This window comes from Scardinius erythrophthalmus (assembly GCF_964197995.2).
Source record: "Scardinius erythrophthalmus genome assembly, chromosome: 6".
NCBI classification, from domain to species: domain Eukaryota; kingdom Metazoa; phylum Chordata; class Actinopteri; order Cypriniformes; family Leuciscidae; genus Scardinius; species Scardinius erythrophthalmus.
In genome coordinates, this window is record NC_138226.1 from 4,557,905 (window position 1) to 4,583,473 (window position 25,569).

The window sequence follows — 25,569 nt, forward strand, 5'->3', positions numbered from 1 at the left end:
CAGATTTCAAAAATAAATAATGTAAAAAAAGTCACACATTTATCACTTCTAAAACGTCAGCAGAACCGCGAAATGCATTTATAAGCGAGGCTGACTCTGATGCAGATAGATGGATTTAATTTCAGAGTAAAGGAAAAAATGAAGTGGAAAAGTCTTCAATAGAGCATTTCTTCAAGGAATCTGTGAGCTCTTTCAGTTCCCACAGGCAGGTTCAGTGTGTTTTTATGACGTGAGGAGACGATCTCAAAGCGTAGACAGAGTTTTTGTTGTTGTTGTGCCTAGTCATTAAAAAGAGTCGGTTCATAAGACTAATGTGTTTATGAATCAGAAAACACCGGCTAAAACAACACAATGATTCAGCTAAAAATTAGTGCAGGAAACACTGTCAGAGAATGTGGACATTCAACTTTTAGTAACACCAAATATCATGAGAACCCCAATTGTCCAATTTGTATTTTTGATGCCAATGTCTGTGCTCAAGACAAGTGTCATCTTTGTTAATGCAAGCACACATGTGCATACCAGCAAACTCTAACATGCAACACTGATAGCTTACAGTTGCGCCACCAAATGTGTAACACTTGAGGAACTCAATGTGCATCATCTTCTGGAACGCGACATTTAAAAGGACAGCATGTCTGACGGATAGTGTAACTCCCCGAAAAACACAAGGCACACACCAAACTAATCAATTTGGAGCATATTCCTTTTTGCTGCATTCAAAGCAGTTTACGGTCACTGCCTGCAGGCCTGACAGCAAAACAAAGAGCCCCCATTCTCCTGTGTTCTCTGGAGTCCTGCCACATGCTCTTTCAGTGCTCGGAGAAACACAGCATGGAGAAATAAAGGCCTTGTATTCTTCAGACAGGAAAGGCAGTGCGAAATCAGGAGTTCTCATGTTCCACAGAGAGAAATACTGCATTAAGTCCTCATGGAAGTGTTGAGGAGGCTGGAGTGTTAAATACAGCTGTTGAGAGAGAGAGAGAGAGAGAGAGAGAGAGAGAGAGAGAGAGAGAGAGAGAGAGAGAGAGAGAGAGAGAGAGAGAGAGAGAGAGAGAGAGAGAGAGAGAGAGAGAGAGAGAGAGAGAGAGAGAGAGAGAGAGAGAGAGAGAGAGAGAGAGAGAATGTGTATGTGTGGAATGTGGAGGAGTCAAGACGTATGGTATGCACAGAAGATCTATGGCGTCCACAGATACTGGCTCTGTTGCAAATCCTAGTGAGCTGTCTACATAGGCAGCATTTTAAGACATCATGCACACAACATAGGAAACATTAATATGCTGACAAATTAAATGGCAGCATTGCATGTGTTCTTCTCAGAGAAGATAATGGCAGAACACATTTTAACCAAAACACATTGCAGATGAAGCTACACTGTTCATAATAATTATGATTTAATATCGAAAAATAGCTATGAAAACCTCAATCCAACTTAAGACTGACTAGCAGTGTTGGGTAAGTTACTTTGAAAAAGTAATTAGTTATAGTTACTAGTTACTTCTTACTAAAAGTAACTGAGTTATTAACTGAATTCAGTTACAAAAGTAACTAATTACCAGGGAAAATAACTATTGCGTTACTTAAAAAAAAAAAAAAAGGTTTAAATATGTGAAATAACTTGGATACCCCCAATATTAAATATGTTGAATGAAATAGAATAAATGATTATAATATAACATTGTACACTAATCTACACTATTTTATCGTTGCTGTGGGACAATGTGAGAGACACCCACTGATCTATATAATGACATATATGTTATATTTATATATACAGTATATATATATATATATATATATATAGTTTTTTTTTTTGAAAGAAGTCTCATGTTCACCAAGGCTGCATTTATTTAATCAGCAATACATTAAAAACAGTAATATTGTAAAATATTATTACCATTTCAAATACCAGTTTTCTATTTGAATATATATTTTAAATGTAATTTATTCCTGTGATGCGAAGCTCAATTTACAGCATCATTAATTCAGTGTTTAGTGTCACATGATCCTTCATTAATTTTAATATGCTGATTTTCTGCTCAAAATCATTTATTATAATTTTTCACAATTCTTTGTGGAAACTGTGATGATTTTTTCAGAATTCTTACATGAATAGAAAGTTCAAAAGAACAGCTTTTATTTGAAATAGAAATCTTTTATAACATTATTAATGTCTTTACTGTCACTTTCAATTTAAAAGTGAAGAATTGTATGTATCCTTGCTGGGGGGAAAAAGTATTCATGTCACTAAAAACGTAACTAAAATCGTACTGACCCGAAACTTTTAAATGGCAATGTATTTTTATGCAACACATTTTAGGCTGCCTATGTAAAGCGTTCCAAATCAGCAACCTGGTTGCATTTCAGATAGGGTGCTCCCTAAGTAGGCAGTAGACAGTAAGGCAGCTCACTAGGTTTTTGAACAGAGCCATTGTGTTCATTCTGCTAGGCTTGTCACCACAAGATAACATACTCAAGTAAGCAAATTAAGCAAGTATTTAATGATGCTACTATGCTACAACTCACGTATACTATATTTAAAGGGATAGTTTACTCAAGAATTCAATTATGTCAACATACATCATAACAAAAATAAAAATAAAATAGCCTGTATACACACCTGTGCTTTTTTTCTTCAGCACTAACTCTCCAGTCCAAATGCATGTTTCCATATATACACACACACACAATGCATTCTTCTATACATGCACATTTTGAGCAACATGAAGGGGAGTAAATGATGACCAAACTTTCATTTTCTGGTATCCAATATGAGAAAGAGAACTATCCCTTGGCATGTGATCTCAAACGTAAAGAGTCACTTTAGCTTCAAATTGCCTCAGGCTGTAGATGTCTACATTTTCCAGACTAGCCATTGTTGTAAAAGTGTTTTAGGGAGTTGTCTCTTAAAGCCAAACCTTACACGGTAAACAGGACATGTTAAATGCTGGATTATTAATCATTCTGTTGATTCTATTGAGAAAACACCCAACCTGAAACCTTTCATATCCTGCAAAGTTTTCAAACGACAAAAACAACTTCAAAGTTCAAATCACTAATCCAGACAACTAGCCTAAGTCTCAGACAAATATTCAACGTAGACAGCCTTACTAGGAGTTTAAATCAGACAATTCATCACGATATGATATCGATTCTCTCAGTCAGAGATACGACATTTGCTGATATCTCAAAAAATTATGCGATAACATTACGTTTCGATTCGATTCGATTTAGGGCTATATCAATTGATTTATCGATATTTAGATATTATGTGCCAAGTTTACACAACCAGTTACATTTTTATTAACTCACAAATGCAACCAAAATATATAAGATGAACGTTTAATTAAAGGGGTGGTATAATGCCCTTTTCACAAGATGTAAAATAAGTCTCTGATGTCCCCAGAGTGTGTATGTGAAGTTTTAGCTCAAAATACCCCACAGATATTTTTATATAGCATGTTAAAATTGTCACTTTTTGAGGGTGAGCAAAAACGCACCGTTTTTGTGTCTGTTCCTTTAAATGCAAATGAGCTCCTGCTCCCAGCACAGGGGGCGGAGCTTCAACAGCTTGCACTCACACAGACATGCACTGAAAATTTAAAAAACTTTTAGCCTTTTATGTATGATGGAGAGACTCAAGAAGAAGTGACAACATGTAGAAGCAACAGGACATTTCTGATTGGTTAGTTGATGAGTTTATGTAGCTTATGTGTAGTTATCTTCTAGTCATTGATTAGCATATTCTGTCTTGATAATCTATAAATCGTGTTCAGGGGGCGGAGTTTATGTAGATTTTAGGGTTAGAGATGTCACTAACCCCGGATGTCACTAATCTCTACCAGCCGTTTGTTGTAGTCCTTAAAAAGTGATTTCCTTAAAAGCAAATATCTCCCTTTGCTTTGAACTTTGAGCGTTGTAACTTTGCAGATGTTGTTTATGCTCAAACAGCAACATTACACACTAACTAAAGTTAGAAAAGTCAAATCATAATCAACCACCCCTTTAAACTCTTTGAAAATTGCACACCCTCTCCCCAATTGACCCTTCGCAGGGAGCTTGATTGACAGGTGATCTGACCAATCATACTTCGCCAACCGCCATTTTGTCCAACAAAGCAGTCAGGAGAGTTAGTAGATTAACATGGGAGGATTTGAACTTGAAAAACAGAGTGTTCTGACGCCTTTCCGTGGTTAAAACAACATTCCTTCTTATGTTTATTCATGTTTATTTGAGGCTATAAATTAACTAGAAGGAAGAGATGATCGGTTCACGAGCAGCTTTAACTGATGCTCTACAGCGATCTGTCACGACACATTAAAGAGCCACAAAACGGTATTTATTGTTTAAATTTCTTTTAAAAAATGACCAAATTTGAAAGGTGAGACTTTGTTTAATATGTTTAATATCAAACGTAACCGAAAAGTAACCTGGTCTGTCCTGTCTGTCAGCGTGTTGTCAGTCTCCTCTCTGCTCCGCGATATATTTTTCACTGCGTGAGAACATGGTGTGGCGTGAGATATATAGCGACAGTAACTAAGGGGGGCGGGTCTTTGCGAACGGTCAATTGGGACATTTACAACAACAACAAAAAATTACACAGTTTTGTAATTTACACAGTTACACACTGTACACAGTTACACAGAGTGTCAAAAAGGTACCTCATATCGATATTTTACATGTGGCATCGAATCGATACATTGTATCATTAGACGTTTGATCAATGCATCGGGGTGTATACAAGGAAGTGTTGTAAGGCAGTTGCTATGGTGTTCTGATGGTATCTAGGGTGTTGCTAAGTGGATTGTAGACTATCCTGGGTGGTTTCCAGAAGTTCGTTATCAAGCCAACATAACATCACTGTTCTTATACTGTAGCTTTTCAACAGCGGATTGGATAGAACAGCTGTGTGTGTGTTGGTACAGTATATGAGTGTATGCAGAGGGAAAGCTGGAGTGTGAGAAAGTAATGGAAACATCTGCAACAACACTCAAGTGCTTCCATAGCCTGTCCCTAAGGTGACACTTTGTTGTCAAGGCCTGGTCCGTGCTGCACTGAGGTAGAAGTGTCTGTGTTGATCATGTGGAAATTACTACAGATCACACAAGATGACATCATAAGCGAGTAAACATTCCCGCAGTTATTCTCAACACCGAAGCTGTTCGTCCAGCTTTGAATTCCAAGAACAGATGTCAAGAGTAAAAGAAGCCAAACTGCAGCAGCACACAATAGAGCCCTGCCAACACCTGCGAAGTTCCACATCTTGCTTTCATATTTGCAGAGATCAAACTTAAATTCCCCTCATTTGTCAGTCTCTTCTTTTACCATTCCGAGCTTCCAGAATATGAAACCATTGCTAAATGCGGGCACATCTGCAGTCGCTGTACGTTATTAGCAGGCCCGCATTATCTGCACTTTTTTGGGGGAGGAAATCGGCAAAACAGATTTAAATATTGTCAAATGTGTTGCATGGATGTGAAAGTGCAACACTTGCATTGGTAGCTGGAAGCATTGTCAAATTAGCTACAATATTGCATAAACAAATTACTTTGTTTATGACATGCATTTACTGCGATTCAGTAGGACTGATAATCAATTCAGATTTCCCAATTCAATTAGGCTACGATCAGACTGTCAGTCCAAATACGACTCAAGTCCAATCAGATTTAACAAGTGTGAACAGCAAAAAAATAAAAATTAAATAAATCACAGTAAATGCAATTTTTACAAATCAGTTTCGAGTTACATTCATATGTGGTTTGAAATCCTATTCGAATCACATTTCTGGATATCTGTTTCAGTCTGATTGCTCTGATCAGATTTCACATGGTTTTTGTGACTTTCTCACGGCATGTAAAACGTAAACATCAGACGTTGTTATAGGAAACATGTTGAAAGTCACTGCAGAAACAAGGTTTATGAAAATGGCAATGGCAATGTTTTGAAACCGGCAGAGACGACGGCATGGAATAAAGCCGCTCATACCAGCCTCCTACGTTTCTGCCGCTGCCTCAGACGACGCAGTAGTCCAGCGCACACGTCGTCATGTTGCAAATAAGACAACATCTGTTTTGCAAATCCCTCCATGCTGCGGCTGTTGTTGTTGGTTTTGGCATAGAAGCCAATCCAGATATTCTTGAAAACTAAAGAGCGGCATGGGACACACAAATCAAATCTGAACAGTTGCGATGCACAACGTGGACAGTCAATAATTTTAGATCAGATTCCAAGCGGATACACAAATAATCAGATTTGGACTGAGAGTGTGAACAGAGCCTTAGATTCAGATACAAATGCTCTTGATTCCATTTGATTCCATTTCAATTTGTTTGAATTCAATTCTGATTTATTTGAGTATTTGTCAATTGTAAAGTTCTTCATTCTTACATACAAATACAATCTCATTGCTTAGGCAGTGTTTAATTACATTACATTTATTCATTTATCAGACGTCTTTTTCGTCGTCTTTCCCAGCAAGCAATTTTGCGTTTAAAAGACGTCTAATAGCCGTCAAAACACAGCCCTGATGTCTAGGCTAAAACAAGGAAAAATTCGGGCTGTCAGTGAAAATTGAATAGACGTCTAACAATAGCCCAAGAATGGACGCACAGGCTACACATAGAACATGTCAAAGAAATTAAACCAAACACCTTGTAATCACTGTTAACTTTGCTTAGGCTAAATGATGGAATATCATACATCTTGCAAGTTATTTTGGCAAAAATTATATGTAACCAAATTCAAGGTTATTTTGGCTAGAAATGGGTTACTCATAGCCGGACTATATCGGGCCTATGGTTAACCTAGACGGTGAAATGATGGCTATTGCTTGCTGTAGGAACCAACAATATGCATAGCACACTATGCCAGGTTTAAGGTATAAACAAGAATAGATCAGTTTCAAATTGGTAGCGTTTTTTTTTAACTATTTTATTTTAAAAAAAATCATGCATTCGTGAATCAGACTACACTGGTTGTGTTTCATGGTTTCAAATGGAGATTGCGATTGAAATACAACGTGCAAAGAGACCTGCAGAGGAATAGAGTGAAATCAAACTCGTGTTTTTTGGACCAAATTTTCAAACCTCATGTGAAAACAGTATAAATCAATTGTGTAACTTGGCAAAATGCTGGAAATTTTGAATTTACAAACAGAGTTGCACCACAGATATAAGATGGTTGATGGCCTGATGCCCTGCAGTGCCAGAGAAACCCGAATCCTGCTCCCGAATTACACAACAACTTCTGTGCGGTTAAAGGGATATTTCACTGCTGGAAAGATGAATTTGTATTTAAATTGGGTCATTTATGTAGCAGAAATGTGAAATTATTTTAGAAGTTGGTGCCTTCTAGACTGAGAAAAGCCAGAAAATGTATTTTTGGCTCATGTGGATGAAAGACAACAACTCCCAGAATGCACTTGCTTCGCTGCCCTACGAGGCTACTCCTAAGCCACGCTTACCGTTTACAGAGGGCCATATCGGAAGAAATGATACAACTAGGCTACTAGTCGACTCGAAACTGAAAAGACGGCGTTTTATCGTGAGATCCCCCTATGGGCGGGTTGAAGACATGCAGAACGAGCTCCTCCTCCTACTGGCTGGAGTCTCTCGCCTCTGGACAAAAAAGCCTCTGATGACTTTAAATGACGATTTTTGCGTCATCTGAGTTTTTTTTCCAGACACACAATACAGAAATCTCTCGTCTCAGGGCTCGCAAAATCGCTAGCCCAACGTCCGGGGGCTATTGTGTTTTCCAGTCGGGCTACCAAAATGCATAACCGGCCTGGCCTGCCCGACGGGCTATCTGAAATAGTGTTCGCTTCAGTCTTGTTATAATCAGATTCAGAACATTCTTCATCTTCAATCCGCAGCGGCAATACCTAGCTTTCCTAGTAGCTTTCAGTAAATTAACGCGTCTGAGAAAATGATTCATAAATCAACCTATCAGTTGACCCTATGTTTACTTTCTTCACTGACAGACAAAAATGACAAAAAGCCTAAATCAGTCAAAGCTCAGATTTAGGAGGGGAAGAGACAAAAACAAAGAGAAAAAGAGTGTGATGCTGATGAGGAGAGGAAAATAATCAGCTGCGTGACATGGTTTTAAAGCTTTGTTATCCAATTTTTTTTGGCCTTCAAAACATTTTAAAATGCACATATGTAGATCAGAGAAATCTAAATTTTCTCGGAGGAGTCCCCGAACCCCCCTACCTCACATTCGGGACCTCAGTGATCATAAAACCCTGCCATCTGCATTTTAATGAAACTAGTTAATAGTGAATTTGTGTTTTGAAAAAGTTTTTGATTCATGTTTTGACTCCTAACCAATTTTCTACATTAAAAATTGTCTTTTTATTTGGGCTAGTAAAATTAATTTCGGGCTACCAAAATCTGAAGAGTGCCTGCCCGAGGGTCTACCAGCGATTTTGACATTTTGCGAGCCCTCAGGGGGACATGAGGGAGGGAAGCACGGCCATTCGAAAATACTACCGGGTTTCTACTGATACAAAGCGTAATGCTAATTGGTGAAGTATCCCTTTAAGAGCCACGCTGTTTAACACAACAAAACTTTCCCGCTGTAAACCCCACCGACAGCACTAATCAATTGATCCTGGTTGCAAAATCAAAGCACTTGTGTGACGCTCAAAAGACTCTTATAAAAAAGCCTTAAAAATATCAGACACGCCTCTGATTAAAATCACAATAACACAGGGATGTGCTCATAGCATCGTGGGAGAGGTAGCGTGTGTGTGTGTGAGAGAGAGAGATATAATAATGCAGAAAAAGAGAGTTATGAGAACGTGCTGGAAAATATCTCTCCGATTTCATAGAAATGCTTCCAGCCATTGGAAAGCTCTCAGCTGACATCATCTTTTGCTAGCAAAATCTGAACCCATGGAGCACAAATTTCCAAAGTCTTAAAGTCCAAAGTGTGTTAATAAAGATCATGTTTGACGCTAATGCATACGGAGGATTCAACGTCCAGATCTCCTCACTCATGATACAGACGGCTAATCGGCCTCATGTGGTTTTCAAAGACCGGTTCTGTGTCTGGTTTGTGTATTTTAAATTTCCTAGTCTGTAGTATTGCCCCCACAGACATGGATTATTACACCAGATAAGTACATTTGGCTCTGAGGTCAAATTAACAAACCTCACATTGAACGCAGCAACCATTTTTCCTGTAATCTCCAGTCTTATCTAAGAGGGAAATGAAAACCGTAGACCCTGTTCTTCGCTCGACGACTCTTGTCCAGTAAAGTAACAAATGCAATTACATCCTCATTTCCCCAGCAAAGAAATTAAGCAGGAGAATTTTGCCAGAGATTTTGCAGAGACTCCCCCTCCCCTAAAGTTCATTTCCCATGACCTCCACATGTGTCCAAGAGCGTTTCTCAGCTCTGCTCTGCAGGCAGGAAATGCACCGAGGTCAAAGGTCGAGGCAATGCCTGCGACAACAGAGACTTTAATTACAGTCAGACTGTCTTGTAAACAAGCACACAATGTCTAAATCTTCACTCATAAACAGTCTACAGTGACAGATCACACAAATGTCAATCCTGCCCAATGCATTGCATTCATACATTTATTTCCAGCTACTGTACATAAAATCGCTTATTCCATTATGCATGTGCAATAAACTGCTTGAAAACTGGAAATAAATTAAAAGTACTAACTTTTTCCCCCTATTCTCCTCACTCCACATAATCTTTAAATCCACAACACGGAAGAACAAACACACATGCATCACTATTACAATCTTTCATGACACTTTCCTACAGACTCAAATATCCACACTTACTGTACAACTGGATCATTTCTACAATGCTTGTAATGCATTGCAAATGTTTCAATCGTTACTCAATTTATGTGTCTTCACATTCTATCCGCAGAATATCTTTTACTAACAAAAGCTAGTTGACGACATCATCCTCAAGGAAGTGACATCATCATGTTGATGGTAAAACAACAGCACAAACATATTTTATAATATTAAAAATCTGTATGATGTCAAAACTTTAAAAGGTACCTCTTAACCTAAACTGATTGCTAAGCATTGTAATAACGGAAATAAGTTATAAAATCGAAGATTTTGAAACAAACAAGCATATTCAAAGTTCAAGACATACTGTATAACACAACTGCTCTAAACAGATGAAACCCAGAGTTAAGGAGTAAATCTTTTAGTGCTTACGGTGTACCTTCGGTCAGGCGGTCGGCTGTGCGCGTTGCCATCCATCCCTGCCGCCTGCATGGCTCTGAAATCCCTGGCACTGAAGAACAGAGAGCAAACACTACTCACTCGTGGCACAGTGACTATAAAGGGAGTGCTGACAGATTAAGAGGTTAAACTCGACGAGTCAGTTTTGCAGAAGGTGGTTCTTCATGCCAGATAGTCAATAGTGGGCATGGTTCCCTTGTTGAAAAAACAAACATCTTCATTTTACACCAGACTAGCTGGTTTGCTGCTCTCCCAACAAGGCTGGTCTATGGGCTGGTTTTAGAAGGGCCACTTTTAAGATGGTCAACCTGGAAGACCCGCTTAAACCACTCAGGACCAGCAAACCAGCTGAGGAAATATATAGCCTATATATTTTTTTATTTCAGAAGGGTATGTAGAGGTGTGTTCCCAGGAAGGAAGGATCTTTTCATTACTGGCTGTCACAAAGAAAGACACTTTTATTTAGCAAGCAAGCTAAAATTATTAGTCTAGTGATGTGGTCCAAACGTGACTAGGGTTCGAATCCCGCCTCAACATAATAGTTTTATTTAACCAAAAACTTGCAAATTAACTAATCAGATAGCCAGTGATTCCCCTGCAGTTTTGTCTTATGGAAAATAACATTGTGAGAACTAATTTTGTAGTCAACAGGCAGGGGGAAACAGTGCGCTTTTGCTGGCTGTCAACTGTCAAGAAAATGTCAAAAAACATCATCATGCAATTCAAAGACCTACAATAGTTTTTCGGGGAGGAAAAAACTATAATGGTAAAAAAACAAAAAACTACAATAAAACTATTTCATAAAAAATACCTCTAAAAATGGTTGAAAAAACGAATTCGTTTTTTAACAAATTACGTTAGCCGGTGTGATAGTGTTCAAGACAACACAAGTTCGAATCCCGTCTCAACATACTTTTTTAACTAGCAAAACAAAAATTAAACTTAACAGTAAGTCATCACTAGGAAGCAATTTTGGTATGTTGTATTCATAATTCATTTTGTGGTTCATGAATAAAACGGTCATAATAGTTTGAATGAGAATGACGCATTGAACGTAACGTTACCTTGATCGCCGTTGAAGTTTCGCGTGGCTGTCAACTGTCATCAGTCTCGTCAAAACACCATCATAACAACAACTTCACCACGTTTTGGAGCGTTTCTGCTGACTTAAAGCACTCCTTCTTGGTCCCTGCATCACTTCAGTCCCGTTACCCCCTTAAAATTCTGCAACTCCCACCATATTTTCCAGAGTCCTCCCCCTGTCAACAGACGCTCCTCTGTTCCTATTTAACCGAGGGAAGACGGCGGCTTCGCATTTTCAAGTCATGACACGATGAGTTACAGTCGCTCCCATCTTCACGCAAGATTAATCGACTGGTCACACTCCAGATTTACACATTTGCATGTCGCCCCGGACAAGAAAAGTCACAACAAAGCAGTGAATGTGCTCTAATCCTGTACAGTAATGCCATGCGAGAGATTAAAGTTTGTTTGAGGCGAGCCTTCCACAGTCTTCTCAAACGCAGCATAATTCATTCATAAATATCATATTGATATATTAGTAAAATGTTGATTGACATGCAAATGGTGTAAAACTAAAGGATGATCACATTTGGTCATGGAGGATTTTAGATGGGCTAGTACACTTGACGTGGCGAACCAAAACTGGTAAAATAGCGACATCTAGTGATATAACTGCTGTATTGTAGTACTTATTTTTTCAGACGCCTTCACCAAAATTAAATTTGTCATTATTAACTCACCTTCATGTCGTTTAAAAGACGTATGTTATGCTCATCATACATCTAAGGAGAGTTTCTGAAGAATATCCAATGAGAAATCTTTCATAAAACAGTAGACTTCTGGGTCTTTTGTCAAGACGACTAAAAAAAAGTGGCCTCGTGCTTTTAGCGTGGGCCTTTTTACAGTCTGTGATGACGTGTTTTAACGGTCATCAGCATCGTAAATCCTGCAGTTATTTATATTTTGGGTTTTTTTAACGTATGTACATTTATAACATTACACTTTGTACTATATATTACCTTTACATCGAATGACAACTAGGCCTAGTTTACGCTGCTGTGAGGGTGTTTCTTATGCAGAGTCTGTGGGAGTGACAGTCAAATTATTGACGTCTTTCTTTCTTCTGACTGGCGTTATTTTTATTTTATTTTTTTAAGTTGTGAAAACACTATTGTGGAGTTTTTATTTTGCTATTTCAGCAAATGAGAACACGAAAAGTATATTAATGTCGTCTCTCATTCACGACTTCCGCTTCTGAGAAAACCGGAAATTTGAAAAGGGTCAATATTTTTCAGATTAACTCTGTTGTCATTGTGTTTAAGCAACCATTCATGTAGAAAACTGGAGCTTTTAAGAAAAGAGGCCGTCAAAATACACGACAAACTCGGTTTGGAGTGTCGTGCTATTCTGAGGAAATATGGATATATTTTTAGGCTATGTGATATTCACAAAGTAGCGAAATTGGGGTCGACCTGAAGTCTTAATATAATTCCTTGTGAATTTCAAGTCATTTCGTGTATCTCCGGTTAGCCAAAGCACACCACACTTCCCACACACTAACTAGGTTATTTGACCAATTAAATTAAACCTAACTAGGCTACAGACAAACATCACGGGAGGTTTTTCTTTTTCTAAAAGTCATCATGAACATTTCCATAACATCCCGAGGAGACAGCTTAAATATGTTTTGATAAATTGTGAAATATTTTGTCTTGAGCCTAATTTCATAGATAGGCCTATAGCGTTTCATATCCAATCTTAAAGGGATAGTTCACCCAAAAATAAAAATTCTGTCATTATTTTCTCACCCTCATTGTTTTAAACTTGTGATGAGTTTCTTTGTTCTGTTACGCAAAAGAAGATATTTTGAAGAATGTTGGTAACCAAAGAGTTTCTGGTCTCTATTGACTTCCACGGTATTTTGTTTTCATAATGTGGAAGTCAATGGGGAACAGCAACTTTTTCATTGCCAACGTCCTTTAAAATATAATATTTTTGTGTTCAACAAAACAAATAAACTCATACAGTTGTAAAACAATTTTTGGGTGAACCATTCCTTTGTAATAATAATAATAAAACATTTAAAAAAGAATGTAATAAAAATCAATTCAACGACATTATAATGACTGAAATCAATAAACACCTCCACATAACTTGCAAATATGCAGCTTTTCTGTTCTTTTTTTTTTTTTTTTTTTTACCGTGTTTATAAAAAATCGATTGATTTAAGCAGTGTAGACCTTAATTTCTTTCTCCATTGCATTAATTCAAACTGACCCTAACGTTCAGCCAAAGTTCAAAGAGGGAAAGATTATCAGTGAATAAACATAAATTTGGGTCTGTTCCTATAGTAAAGCTACTGTGTGGGTTCAAAGAACATAATGCAACTTAAAATTAGTGGTGGGTATGCAAGAAGGTAGACCTCCATTGGAAACATATATATTGTGTAGCCTTGTTATGATGTAATTTCTTTAATACAACAATTGTACCAACAATGTATCTCTAGAAAACAGCATCTAATACGATTCCAGTAAATTTGATTTCAGTCAGAAAGTGCTGGCGTTCTGTGTGGTGTTAATAAACTGCAGCGCACTGGGTGAAGTGGTGCTGGGAACTGAGGTGTTGGAGACGGTACAGTAGAACATCTCTGCTCCGTGTGAACAGTCCTGAGGGAAGAGCACCATCATGACTAAGCCGATTATCATTACACAAACACCCGCTGCCAGGATGATGCTGGGAATGAGGTTTTCCCCACGAAACCAGCGGTCATCCGAGAGCTTCAGAAAGCAGGCGGCGGGGAAGATGAACATGAGAGGTATAGCACTCAAAACACCCTGAAAAACATTTACAGACATCTCTGAATGTGACTGACCAGCAACATCAACTACTGTTGCTAACCACATATATTGTTGAAAATGAATTAACAGGAAAACTCACATTTAGTTCCAGTACAATACCCAGACAGTCATAGGAGAGGGATATGGCAGTCGCTGCTGATATGATCACCAAGGTAATGATGAAATGGGCGATGTTACTGAGTTCTCCTTTAAAAAAGACATTGGAGATCACCTGGACACCATCAAGAAAGGACCAAATTTAAAGTTAGACAAATTCTAAAACAATCAAATTAAGTATGTCACACTTTAAAATGGATTTTAAACATTGCATGCAGCAATGGATGACTGTAATGTCATACAGAAAGCTCTGGAAATGTCTAAAGACTTTGACAATGTGTTGCAAATAATGATTTTAAATGCTTTTAACTTTCCTTTTGTAATTAATTATAAAAATGGTTAAAATTAGAATACCATATAAAAAAAAATGTCATAAGAACCAGTGTTATTTTTGTGCAATTGAGATACTATTATATTTTTTATACATTTTTTGAATTCGTTTTTAATTATGTTCCATTTTCATTTAATTTTTAGTTAAAGTTTTAGTACTTTTTGTTGTATTTTTGTCATTTTATATTGTTTTTTTTTACAATCAACTACATCAGGTTAAACTAAAAATAATAAATAAACTAACTGATATATATGTAGTGAAATAAAATTGTTTTATTTTATTTCACTTAATTTGTATTGTATTTTATGGTTTTAGGTTTTTTTTAGTTTTAGTTTGTTAACTATAATAACCCTGCTACGAACATTCAATTAGTTTGGTATTTAAGTTTATAAATTTGACTTTTTTAAAAATGTATTTAGCCAAAGAATCACTGTCCCCAGTACTAATGTCAATCCCATCACAAGTAATGTAGAGAACGATATATATTTGGTTATGATGGAAAATCAACTTGAAGGTTGATCAAGGCCTGGTCAGATCTTCTCATCAGGATGTGATAAATGTTTTAACATTAAGAATTTTTGTTTTTCAAGCTATCAAGTAGTCAGAACTTCCCCTAGCTGAAGATTCACCCATATAAAAAGCTTCAATTATCTCACCTCACGGGTTACAAAGCACTCCAGAGGGAACGTGGTGATTATACTGACACCGTAGCAGAACCGACCGAATGTAGCTAAGTTATCATTCCTGCAGTAGTTCTCAAATATATCACCTTGGACGAGAAACACAACAGGAAAACACTAATCGTGTTCAGGTTCTTTCAATGTATTGTGTAACGTATAACACAGATTTATCAAAGTAATTGGTGCAGATATTGATTTACAATAATTTACCTTGTGTATAACCAGTAAAAGTTGCATAACCAGCAGCTGCAAAGACAGCACTGACCAGTACAGCTGAGCCCACAGATACATGCGTGACAAGAGACCAGCTGCTCAACGTGGGCTCCTGCAGCGACCCGTAGATCATAAAGCTGTTATGGTGGCAGATAAAAGCTGAAAAGTTTTTCAATTGAAAACGTTATTGTATTTGGAGAATGCTCATCTCTGACGCACACTGATGCAGAAAAGTGTATATCACTGGAAGTGAAACCTCACCAAAAGACATGACAGCAACTGCCTGAATTGCATTCCACCGGGCAAACACCCATGCATCATCTGATGCAGGTCTGTGGACAAAAAAATGTACGTAAACACATAAAGCTAGGAATTAATTGTGTAAATAATTGTTAATGTTTGTGCATGCCCATGCAAAAGTCACTGCCATGCTGCAAGGGGGGTTTAAATAGTTATTTTTTTAGCATGCCAAAAAGAGTCACATTCCCAAGTCTCGATAATAATAGCAGAAAACAGTATTACAGTGATTTTTTTGGCTGTTTAATCATCCGCTATAGGATCACACAGGTTAGGGGAGTATCACAAAACATATGTGTACTGTTTTACTGGAGCGTGTCACTATATGCCTTGTTACACAAAGGCCAAAATATGATGGAAAATCAAATAAAAAATTAAATAAACCCAATGAATGGAGCGCATTAAGATCCTTTCTCAGAGAAATGAGTGTTTAAAAGGGTAAATCATTATCCTGAGCTGCGGTCAGCAAACATGAGCATATGGTGGACGGTGTGAATGAATGCACACAGACGGGAAGAGGGATTTTATACATCTGTGGTCCTAGTGTTGCGGCTCTCACGACCACTGTGATGAGGATGGCAAAAGTCAAGAGCATGGACAATAAAGATACCTGGAAAAGAGCAGGGAGAGAGTTCATTATTTTCAATTTAATGATTTCAATTATGTAATACTTTCCCGTAAGACTTTATTTACAGAACACAAATGAAGATCTTTTTAATAAAATCTGAGAGCTTTCTGTCCCTATGCAAGTACCACTTTCAAGCCCTAGAAAGGTAGCAAAGTTTTTTTATTTATTTTTTTATTTATTTAAAAGGGGCAATGCATATTAATGAACATCTTAGCTTTTCAGTCATCATTAAAGTAATCCATGCGACACAAGTGCTTTGTTTGTGCAAAAAAACTAACCAATTTAGCACTTTCATTACAAAATATTAATCTCCAACGCGTCTTCACCAGAGCATGCATGTTGTGTTGATGTTAGAGCAGACGTTGTTGCGTGAACATGCGTTGAAGATTAATGTTGTGTAAATAAAGTGGTAAATTTTGTTTTTTTGAAAGTGGTAGTTGCATAGGCTGTCAATGGAGGGACAGAAAGCTCTCTAATTTCACCAAAAACAATTAAACGGAAAAAAAAAAGAAAGTCATACGGGTTTGAAGCGACATGAGAGTGAGTAATTAATGGTATTTTGGGTAAACTAACCCTTTAAAGGAATAGTTCACCCAAAAATATTCATGTTATCCAAACCCTATGATGTTATTTTTCTGTGGAGCACAACAATGCCCTAGCTTCAAATACATCAGAATGTAGCACACGGGTCATATGGACTATTCTTATAAAACTATATATGATTGTGCTTTTTTGTCCATTTTAGAGCCTGACGTATAGGTAATCAGACATGGTCACTATGAAATGCTGTTGTATGAAAAAATTGTCCTTTTGTGTTCCACAGAAATACAACAAAATACAGGTCTGAAAAGACATGAGTGAGTAAATAACAGGCGAATGACAGATATTTGGGTGAAATATTCCTTTAAAGCTACAGATCACAAGTGATAATATATATATATATATATATATATATATATATATATATATATATATATATATATATATATATATATATAAAGAGCACAGCGAATAGTTGGTAATACTCAACCTTTCCCAGCTTTGCTATATCTTTATAGAGAGACAGGGGAAGTGTGAATAGAAGAGTGGACATCAGAATTACAAAATGTCTCTCTGTAAGAATGTTTCCGGGACCAACTGGAAAAAACAAAGAGCACAAAAACAAGTGTTAAGTTTCTGCTTTTATCAATGCGTTCACAGAGGAAAAAACGGAGACTATTTTTTGGAGGTGTCCTTTCAAAACACGGACACAAGACATTTAGAGCCCAGATTAATTTATCATGCTTTTATTATACTATGAAAACATACTGTAACTTTCAGAGTCAAAAAAGAGCACTAATTAAAATCAAGCAGAATAACAGTTGCTATAAAAACCTGAAATATTAACACAATATCATCCACGTTTGCATGTCAATAATGCCTATTCATGCCTATAAGGCACATGTATGAGGAATGCTATGCCATCGGATGCCCGTTTCCACAAGTTGGTATGATTCTTTAGGGTCTTCGTGTAAAGTTACTTTGGTAACATACTTTGGTTAAAATTCCTCAATGGTTGTGTAAAACACCCTTTTTACCTCCTCAAACAGCGACCCGTTTTGGTGCATGTCTCTTTAAATGGATTTTTTTCATTGTATGGTGGTTGTGTCCACACACTGCAAAGACACATTTATATGCAAACACCATATAAAAGTGAATTTTGCATCCGATGACCCCTTTAAAAATGTAAATGTAATAACCAGCTCACCTCCTTGGATCCTCATAAACACTTTGGTCAGCGTATCACCTGTGATGATGTTGTAGCTGATCATAGCTATATGTGGGACACAATAAAGGCAATCATATTCTTCTAAATGTCACTTCACCTCACAATATAAATACAACAAAAGGTCATTAGGACAGATGTCTGTGATTACCGATGAATGGGTAAAGAAACTGCAGAGCTGACACGATCAAATATCCTATCTGGCCAAATGTGCTTTGAACCAGAGACTGATAACTGTGAGTGCCAGACAGATTCCCTCCTCTGACCAGCAGAATGATGGAGTAATCTGCAGAAAGAAAAATCTATATATATATATACACAGGCAAACTATCCCCTCAACTTTATTTTAGGCTTTCTTTGCAACCAGTGCATGCAAGTACTTTAAAAAAACACGGTAACACTTTATTTCGAAAGTCCACTTTAGACTTTCTACTAACTGTAAGTAACTTTGCAACTACATGTCAACTAACTGTCAATAGAGTATTAGTAAGACTGTATGCTTAATATCTGATAACACTTTATTTCACTTTATTTTGATGGTCCACCAAAAGATATTCTACTGACTATAAGTAACTTGGCAAATACAAGTCAACTTATTCTACTAACCGAACCCTAACACCTAACCATAACCTACTGACAGTCTACTAATACTCTAATGAGAGTTAGTTGACATGTAGTTGCAAAGTTACTTATAGTTAGTAGAACGTCTAAAGTGGACTATCGAAATAAAGTGGAACCAAAAACACATTATTGTCATGTAGATGCACACCTGTACCAAAGGGAATGAACATTTGCAGTGCACACCTGTGATGAAGGCAACCAGAAAAAGCAGCAGAAGACCCATTGGGAGACCAGCCTGACTCAAAGAATATGGCAAACCTAGATGAATGAAACCAAGAGACCAGAGATGTGGAGGGACTTGTTAAACACTATAACCTGGTCAACACATTTTTTGCAGACAAATATTTCAAGGTTTGTATCTACATAAAAGATGACTTAAAATAAACCCATACATGGAAATATTCACATAAATGTGATAACTAGCCCCAGTCTCCTCTACAGGGTAGTGGGAAAGATCAGCTGACTAACTAGTTTTGTTTTCCCCCTCTGATAAGGCAGGTGATATAGCACAGAAATAGCTACCGCCAAGAATGCATATATGCATTCAAATGTATACAGTATTATAACGCTGACCTTTTCTGGACCCCAAATCATTGGACCAGAAAAAAATATAGTTTTTTCTCTTTTTTTTTCCTGCAGCAGAAGCACGTGAACTGACTGGGGCTGTTCAGTAGTCATATGATCCTGTACCGCGTGGAATCTAAGCCAGTTCTCACTTCTACTGACCTATTAAAATATGCACAAATGTGAGAAAATAATGAACATAAATGCATCCAAACCATTAAACATGCTTTTGACTTAGATATTTTATAAAGATATTGTATTAACTATATCTATTAGGAATATTCTGTTTTGTTTAAAAGTAATTAGACAAGACATAAAAAAATATATAAAATGTCAACCAAGAGTCATCAAAACTACGAAAGTATGGGAATTATGTAGAGACAAATTGTTTATAAACAAATCAGATTTATATTTTTTCAGATTTACACAATTTCTATATTTTAGATACTAAACTATTCGCTAGACATGCTCTTGACCATCTTCATGAGAAGCTTTTTAAACACTTGCTCAAACTCATCAATTAATAATGTTAGCTTTGTAACAACATCTATATAAATACAATTTATGGTAACACTTTAGTTTAGGGTCCAATTCTCACTGTTGATTATTAGCATTACTGGGATATTGGCTGTTTATTAGTATATATTAATGCCTTATTTTGCATGACCATATTCTACATCCCTTAATCCCAATACCTAAACTTAACATCTACCTTACTATTAATAAACAGTAATTAGGAGTTTATGAGGCAAAAGTGACCCAATTTGTCAACAAGTTATTAAGATCAAGAGGAAAATATATTGGATTGATGCGTCTAAACTTCTGACTGGTACTGCCTGTCTGCATTTATTACATTGATATTATTATTTTGTATAAGCATTAACAACAAAATATTACCTATAATTCCGGATCCGATAATGGAATTGATGAAATTAAATGAGGCAGAAGATATTGAGCTAGTTCCACTTTTCCCCGTGTCCTTATCTGAGGACAACAAACAATCCCTGTCATCCTCCATCTGAAAAGACAAAAACTCACATCAGGAACATGTTCAGTTTATCTCAGATTTATGATTATTTATCAATCAGCAAATAATGTGCAAACTCACCTGTTGAACTGTGCCACTTTTCTCTCTTTTGTGGTTTTCCATTAAAAACAATCCTTCTGTGATGAACTAGATGGATGTTCTACCATGTCATGGAGTAAAAGTGCTCCACCTCATTCAGTCAGTCCGCCCACAGAATAAAAATACGACCCTTTTTGCGTTTTTTTTTACGACAGCCACAGGCTGTCGGAAAAGCTGTTTCTGCATGAATAACTTAATCTGTGTTTGACACACAAAGCCTGTTAAACCGTATTATAGCTGTTGGCCAAACATTTGCTCAACAGTCTCAATTTCTTGTGAAATAGTGGAAAGTGGCTGCACTTAATATAGATAGATAGATAGATAGATAGATAGATAGATAGATAGATAGATAGATAGATAGATAGATAGATAGATAGATAGATAGATAGATAGATAGATAGATAGATAGATAGATGGATAGATGGATAGATGGATAGATGGATGGATGGATGGATGGATGGACGGACGGACGGACGGACAGAGAGATGGATGGATGGATGGACGGACGGACGGACGGACGGACGGACGGACAGATAGATAGATAGACGGACTGACGGAAGGACAGATAGATAGGTAGGTAGATAGATAGATAGATAGATAGATAGATAGATAGATAGATAGATAGATAGATAGATAGATAGATAGATAGATAGATAGATAGATAGATAGATAGATAGATAGATAGATAGATAGATAGATAGATAGATAGATAGATAGATGTTATATGTTTATATGTTAAAGATACTCAAACAAATAGGGATGCACGTACGTAAGCTGTAACGATACGCCATATGTGCTGTAGTTTACACAGACTCAAACACAGTGTTCAGGTGTGCATGTGTTTGTGTCCTGCAGACGGTGCTGAGCAAACACCTGTGACGTCTGAACCTTCAGCAAGTCCACACTCTTCATGAGCGCAAAACCAAAAACTAGATCAGTTGTGAACACTGGAGTATTTTATTTTATATTATACATTATTGAAGTTTACCATGGTTTAATAGTAAAACGACTGAATGCATGTTTCTCAACTGTTAAAATACGCTTCTGCTTCAAAAGTGAAATCGAAATTATTCTTGAATATAAGGGCCTATTAGTGGAAGTAACACTTTTTGTTGGAGCATCAGTAACTCAGTGGTTATTTGTTTTAGATCTCTCAAACTTTGATACATGATAGCCACATTTGTCTACTACGAATAAAACTCACTACTACACATTTACAGATTATGTGAGTTGATGTCAAATACAAAGAGTTTCGTTGTTACATCCTACCCCACTATTGGGGAGATTTGTATCACTATCCGGGGGGTAAATGTTGCAAAGATCCTATCTAATGTATGCAAGAACTTTATAGAAGAACCAAGGATAATACATTTTGAATAAAGTAAACCATTTAATGAGAAGAAAAAACCTTTTTGTATTTCTTTTAGAACTTTAAACTTAGCACAAAGCAATTGCTGTGTGTGTGAGTGTGTGTGTACTGTATAAGGGTTCAGTCACACAGTGAGCGAGAGAGAGAGAGAGAGAGAGAGAGAGAGAGAGAGAGAGAGAGAGAGAGAGAGAGATAGAGAGATTACACGTGTGTGAATTACCCGAGTCTCTCAACAGTGTTCGGCGGCAGCGTCTCTACTAATAGCGAAACTATAAGTTTAACTGCTTTAAGATCAGCGCTGTTATTACCTCGCTAGGGAGAAATGTCATTGTTGTCCAAGTTTTTAAACTATTTTAGTAGAGCAGCACTGACAAACCGTTTCTGTGCGAGTGTGTGTTCGTTCAGTCACCAGATACAATGCCTTCCACCTATTTTTATGTGAATTTGGGGATTTTTTTTGTTAATTATTTTTTTATGTACAGAATAGATCAGTGATAATGATTGGAAAGAGGCATTGTTAAATCCATATAAATGTTGTATGTTGAATAAAGTTAAAGAGGTACACTTTAAAATACTTCACAAAATCTACCCATCTCAAGCTTTCTTATCAAAATCGATGGACAGTGGAAACAATTGCACTTTTATACACGAGGAAGACTTGGCTCATTTGTTGTACAACTGTGATTTATCTTTTCATTTTTGGTCTGATGTTAGATCTTTTCTATTTGCCCCAAGAAATGTTAATTATAAATTATTTCTAAAAGATGTTATGTCCTTATACCCACAGAAGCAAATTGTTTGAATATGTTGTGAACTTCTACATTTTTTCATGGAAAATATTTTCATCCATAAACAAAAATTTGCAAAATGCACGCCTAAATGTAATTTATTCTTAATAGATGGAGTCGTTTAAAAAGTCCTTAATGTTATTAATGACAAAACAAATGAAATTTTGTTTATGGAGAAATTCTTTATAATGTAATGTCACCAATAAGCTTCACCAAATTCTGTAAATCTTGAATGAGTCCCTTTGAAAAAGGAAAAAATCTCTCTCTCTCTCTTTTTCCGTCAGAATGTTTGTGGCAATGTAATATCATTTGAAGCATTCTTTCTTGACTGTATGTTGAAACCTGTTATATTTAGACTTTAAGATTTAGACAACAAACAAACTGTGTTACAACTGACCCCGTGTTACTAACTCCCCGATCTTCCCTAAATTTCTTTACAAAACTAAAAACAAAAGTGTAATGGATGTTTAATGCATGTGTGGGTAAAACAGTGAAAGAAAACCAGACAAAACAGTGAATTTCTGGCAGCAATGCACTATTTTTTAACAAATGTAAAATTTCCAGACAAAAAAAAAAGAGAGAGGTTTAATCCACTAGGTGTCGCCATTCGGTTTCGCTGCCCTCTCTCTCTGAACAGTGTGTGACTGACGTTTTGAACTGACAAGTCAACTTGAAGTTATTGTGAAATTGATTAAAAGCTTCAAACTTGCTTTACTCAACTAGTACAAGATTTTATGAAACCTTAAAGAACTATAGTTCAAAATTTTGTAGTAAGCAAGCCAAAAGAATATATTAAAATGTTGTCTGAGGTAGCCTTAAGGCTATGATGATTTTAAAGTAAATTATTGTCAGATTTTTAAACTACAAGTTGCTTCTAAGAAAGCGACTTATAAATGTGAACAACCGATCCTTTATTCACGTTTCCGGGTTCAAAAGCAGAAGTCGTCATATTTGGGTAAACTTTTATAGTGGTGAATGAGAGACTAGGCTACAATATATTTTTCATGTTCCCATTTGCTTAAAGAGCAAAAGAAAAACTCCACAATAGTGTTTTGGCAACTTTAAAAAGAGGAAAAAAAATAGAGAGATGATAATGGTAGTCAGATTAGATGTCAACTTTAGGCTACTAGTTTCTTGTAGGCCTAATTATAATGAAAATATAATACCTATAATACAAATTATAGTGTTGTAAAGGTACATACATTGAGAAAATTAAATATATAGGCATAAATATAAATATTTAAAAAAGAAAACACATCATCAGTCTGTGAAAAGGGTCCACAGAAGCGGTTAAACTGACAAAAAGGGCAACAATGTAAACGTGTCATTTGAACGTGTCTTTTTTACTTACAGTATTTAAACAATACACTATGCCAGCTGAAATCTAATTGTATACAGAGAAAAGATACTATGATATCTTTAATTTTTGTTTATGTCGAAATGTGCGTATGCTAGCCTAATAACAGCAAGTTATTGCCTACACACAAAGGGTGGGGCAAAAAAACAAAAACATTCTCGTGACAAAGAAATACACAGACAAAAATGAAACCGTGAAAAAGTGAACCATCGTGACTTTTAGCGCGTTTAGGAGACGTTTTGCCGTCGTACTGGCGTCAGTGTCCGTCAAGATCTGAAAATTTAGGATTCCTACTATGGCGAAGGCCTAGTTTTTAACATTCACAAGCAAATGTTCTTCATTGGAAGTTTATGAAGCAACGTCGACACAATCTAATTAATACTCACGAGGCAAAACATCAGAGCCAACAGACGGTGGACGAAGCAACGTTGTCATTTCGCACTTTAATATTCATAAGCTCAACCTCAGTCATAGTAGGATCGGTGATTTCTCTCTGGGTCTAATGAATAACCGGAAGCGCTCATCTCTCGGATCTCAGGCACTTCGCTCTTTTTGATCGCAGACTTCTGCGATTTTATTTCTCGCTGAAAATCCCTGGGAGTTTTCTTCTTAGGCTACTTACTTGGGATAAGTTGCCCACACTGATTTTTTTCCTCCACCTTGGATCACAGCATTGCTCCTGGACCCCGAGGATTAATTTTTCCCTCATGTTCGAAGAAATTCTCTGATTTGTTGCAGAAAGATGGTGAGTAGATCATGAAGTGCTGATGAAAGATATTCAAATCTGTATGATCAAGAAAAAATGCTCCAGGTTATAATTAAATGCAAATGACAATACCATGACAGACACATAAAAGAGTTTAATTTAACAAGGAGTTTTAAAAAGAAGGCTGAGTTTGTGATTATACAACTCAATAACATGCTTAGTTTTTAGATTTTTTTTTCTCATTTAGTTTGTCTTTGAGAGTATGCAGTCTTGACAAGAACATTCACAACTCCTGTTGTTTTTTCTGTCATTTATATAAATAGTTTAGGTTGTGATATAGGTTTAGCCTACTTTTCTGTTTCTGCATACAGTATGTCAATGTTGTCATAACAGCATCCGATGCACATGAAAAAAAGTTATTTACATATCTGTGCATTGATTGATTTGTTTGGTTTTCCGACATCCATTTATACAGTAGCCTATGTCAGCACTGGCCTCATGCGCCACGGGTTTTGTGCTCTAATTCAACCTACAGCATTTTATAATATCTCTCGCTCCTGATGCATTTGATTAGTGCAATGCTCAAACGCCATAATCTTGAAAACGATTCATTTCACCGTGGGATTTTTTGAGAAAGACATGTGAACTGTCCTAACCCGGGTTGACGCCCTGGAAATCCACTTTTCCAGTGATTGATTGAACCTGCGGTGGAAGAGATGATGCCACAAGATAAAAATAGTTCATTCAGCTAAATACGAATGTTTTTTTATTTATTTTTTAATCTTTTTTTTTTTTTGTAGGCTACTAGACTGCAAAACCCCGAATGTAGTTTAATGAACTACGTGCAGTCCGACTCCTGGAATCGGTTCTTTCGAACAGTTCATTTCAATAAACCTAATTAATCCTATAACGTGATCTGTTTA

The 25,569-nt window shown here is 36.6% G+C and overlaps 3 protein-coding genes across 6 annotated transcripts in view; 1 reads left to right on the plus strand and 2 right to left on the minus strand.

The window, feature by feature from the left end:
• Positions 1-11,433, minus strand: part of cobll1b (cordon-bleu WH2 repeat protein-like 1b) — a 54,440-nt gene extending 43,007 nt beyond the window's left edge. For 3 of the 4 annotated variants that reach the window (XM_081368052.1, XM_081368054.1, XM_081368051.1), the window contains exons 1-2: positions 11,289-11,433; positions 10,205-10,276 (exon numbers count right to left, since the gene is read on the minus strand). In XM_081368052.1, the coding sequence (XP_081224178.1) occupies positions 10,205-10,276; positions 11,289-11,329 (113 nt within the window). In that variant the 5' untranslated portion in view covers positions 11,330-11,433. Of the gene's footprint in view, positions 1-10,197; positions 10,277-11,288 lie in introns of all 4 variants that reach the window. The other variant, XM_081368053.1, reaches the window with a different exon arrangement.
• A 2,013-nt stretch (positions 11,434-13,446) lies between these two features.
• Positions 13,447-24,607, minus strand: slc38a11 (solute carrier family 38 member 11). Its single transcript, XM_081367575.1, has 12 exons — positions 24,327-24,607; positions 20,198-20,284; positions 18,920-18,994; positions 18,267-18,401; positions 18,098-18,163; positions 17,381-17,487; positions 16,253-16,332; positions 15,687-15,757; positions 15,423-15,584; positions 15,189-15,301; positions 14,185-14,316; positions 13,447-14,081 (listed from the first exon to the last, which is right to left on the minus strand). The coding sequence occupies exons 1-12, from the start codon at positions 24,373-24,375 to the stop codon at positions 13,794-13,796; spliced, it is 1,365 nt and encodes a 454-aa protein (XP_081223701.1). The 5' UTR covers positions 24,376-24,607; the 3' UTR covers positions 13,447-13,793.
• The window catches only part of scn1laa (sodium channel, voltage-gated, type I-like, alpha), a gene marked incomplete at its 3' end in the record, with an annotated part of 54,728 nt that continues 53,485 nt past the window's right edge, over positions 24,327-25,569 (plus strand). The window contains exon 1 of the mRNA XM_081368696.1: positions 24,327-24,685. The remainder of the gene's footprint in view (positions 24,686-25,569) is intronic.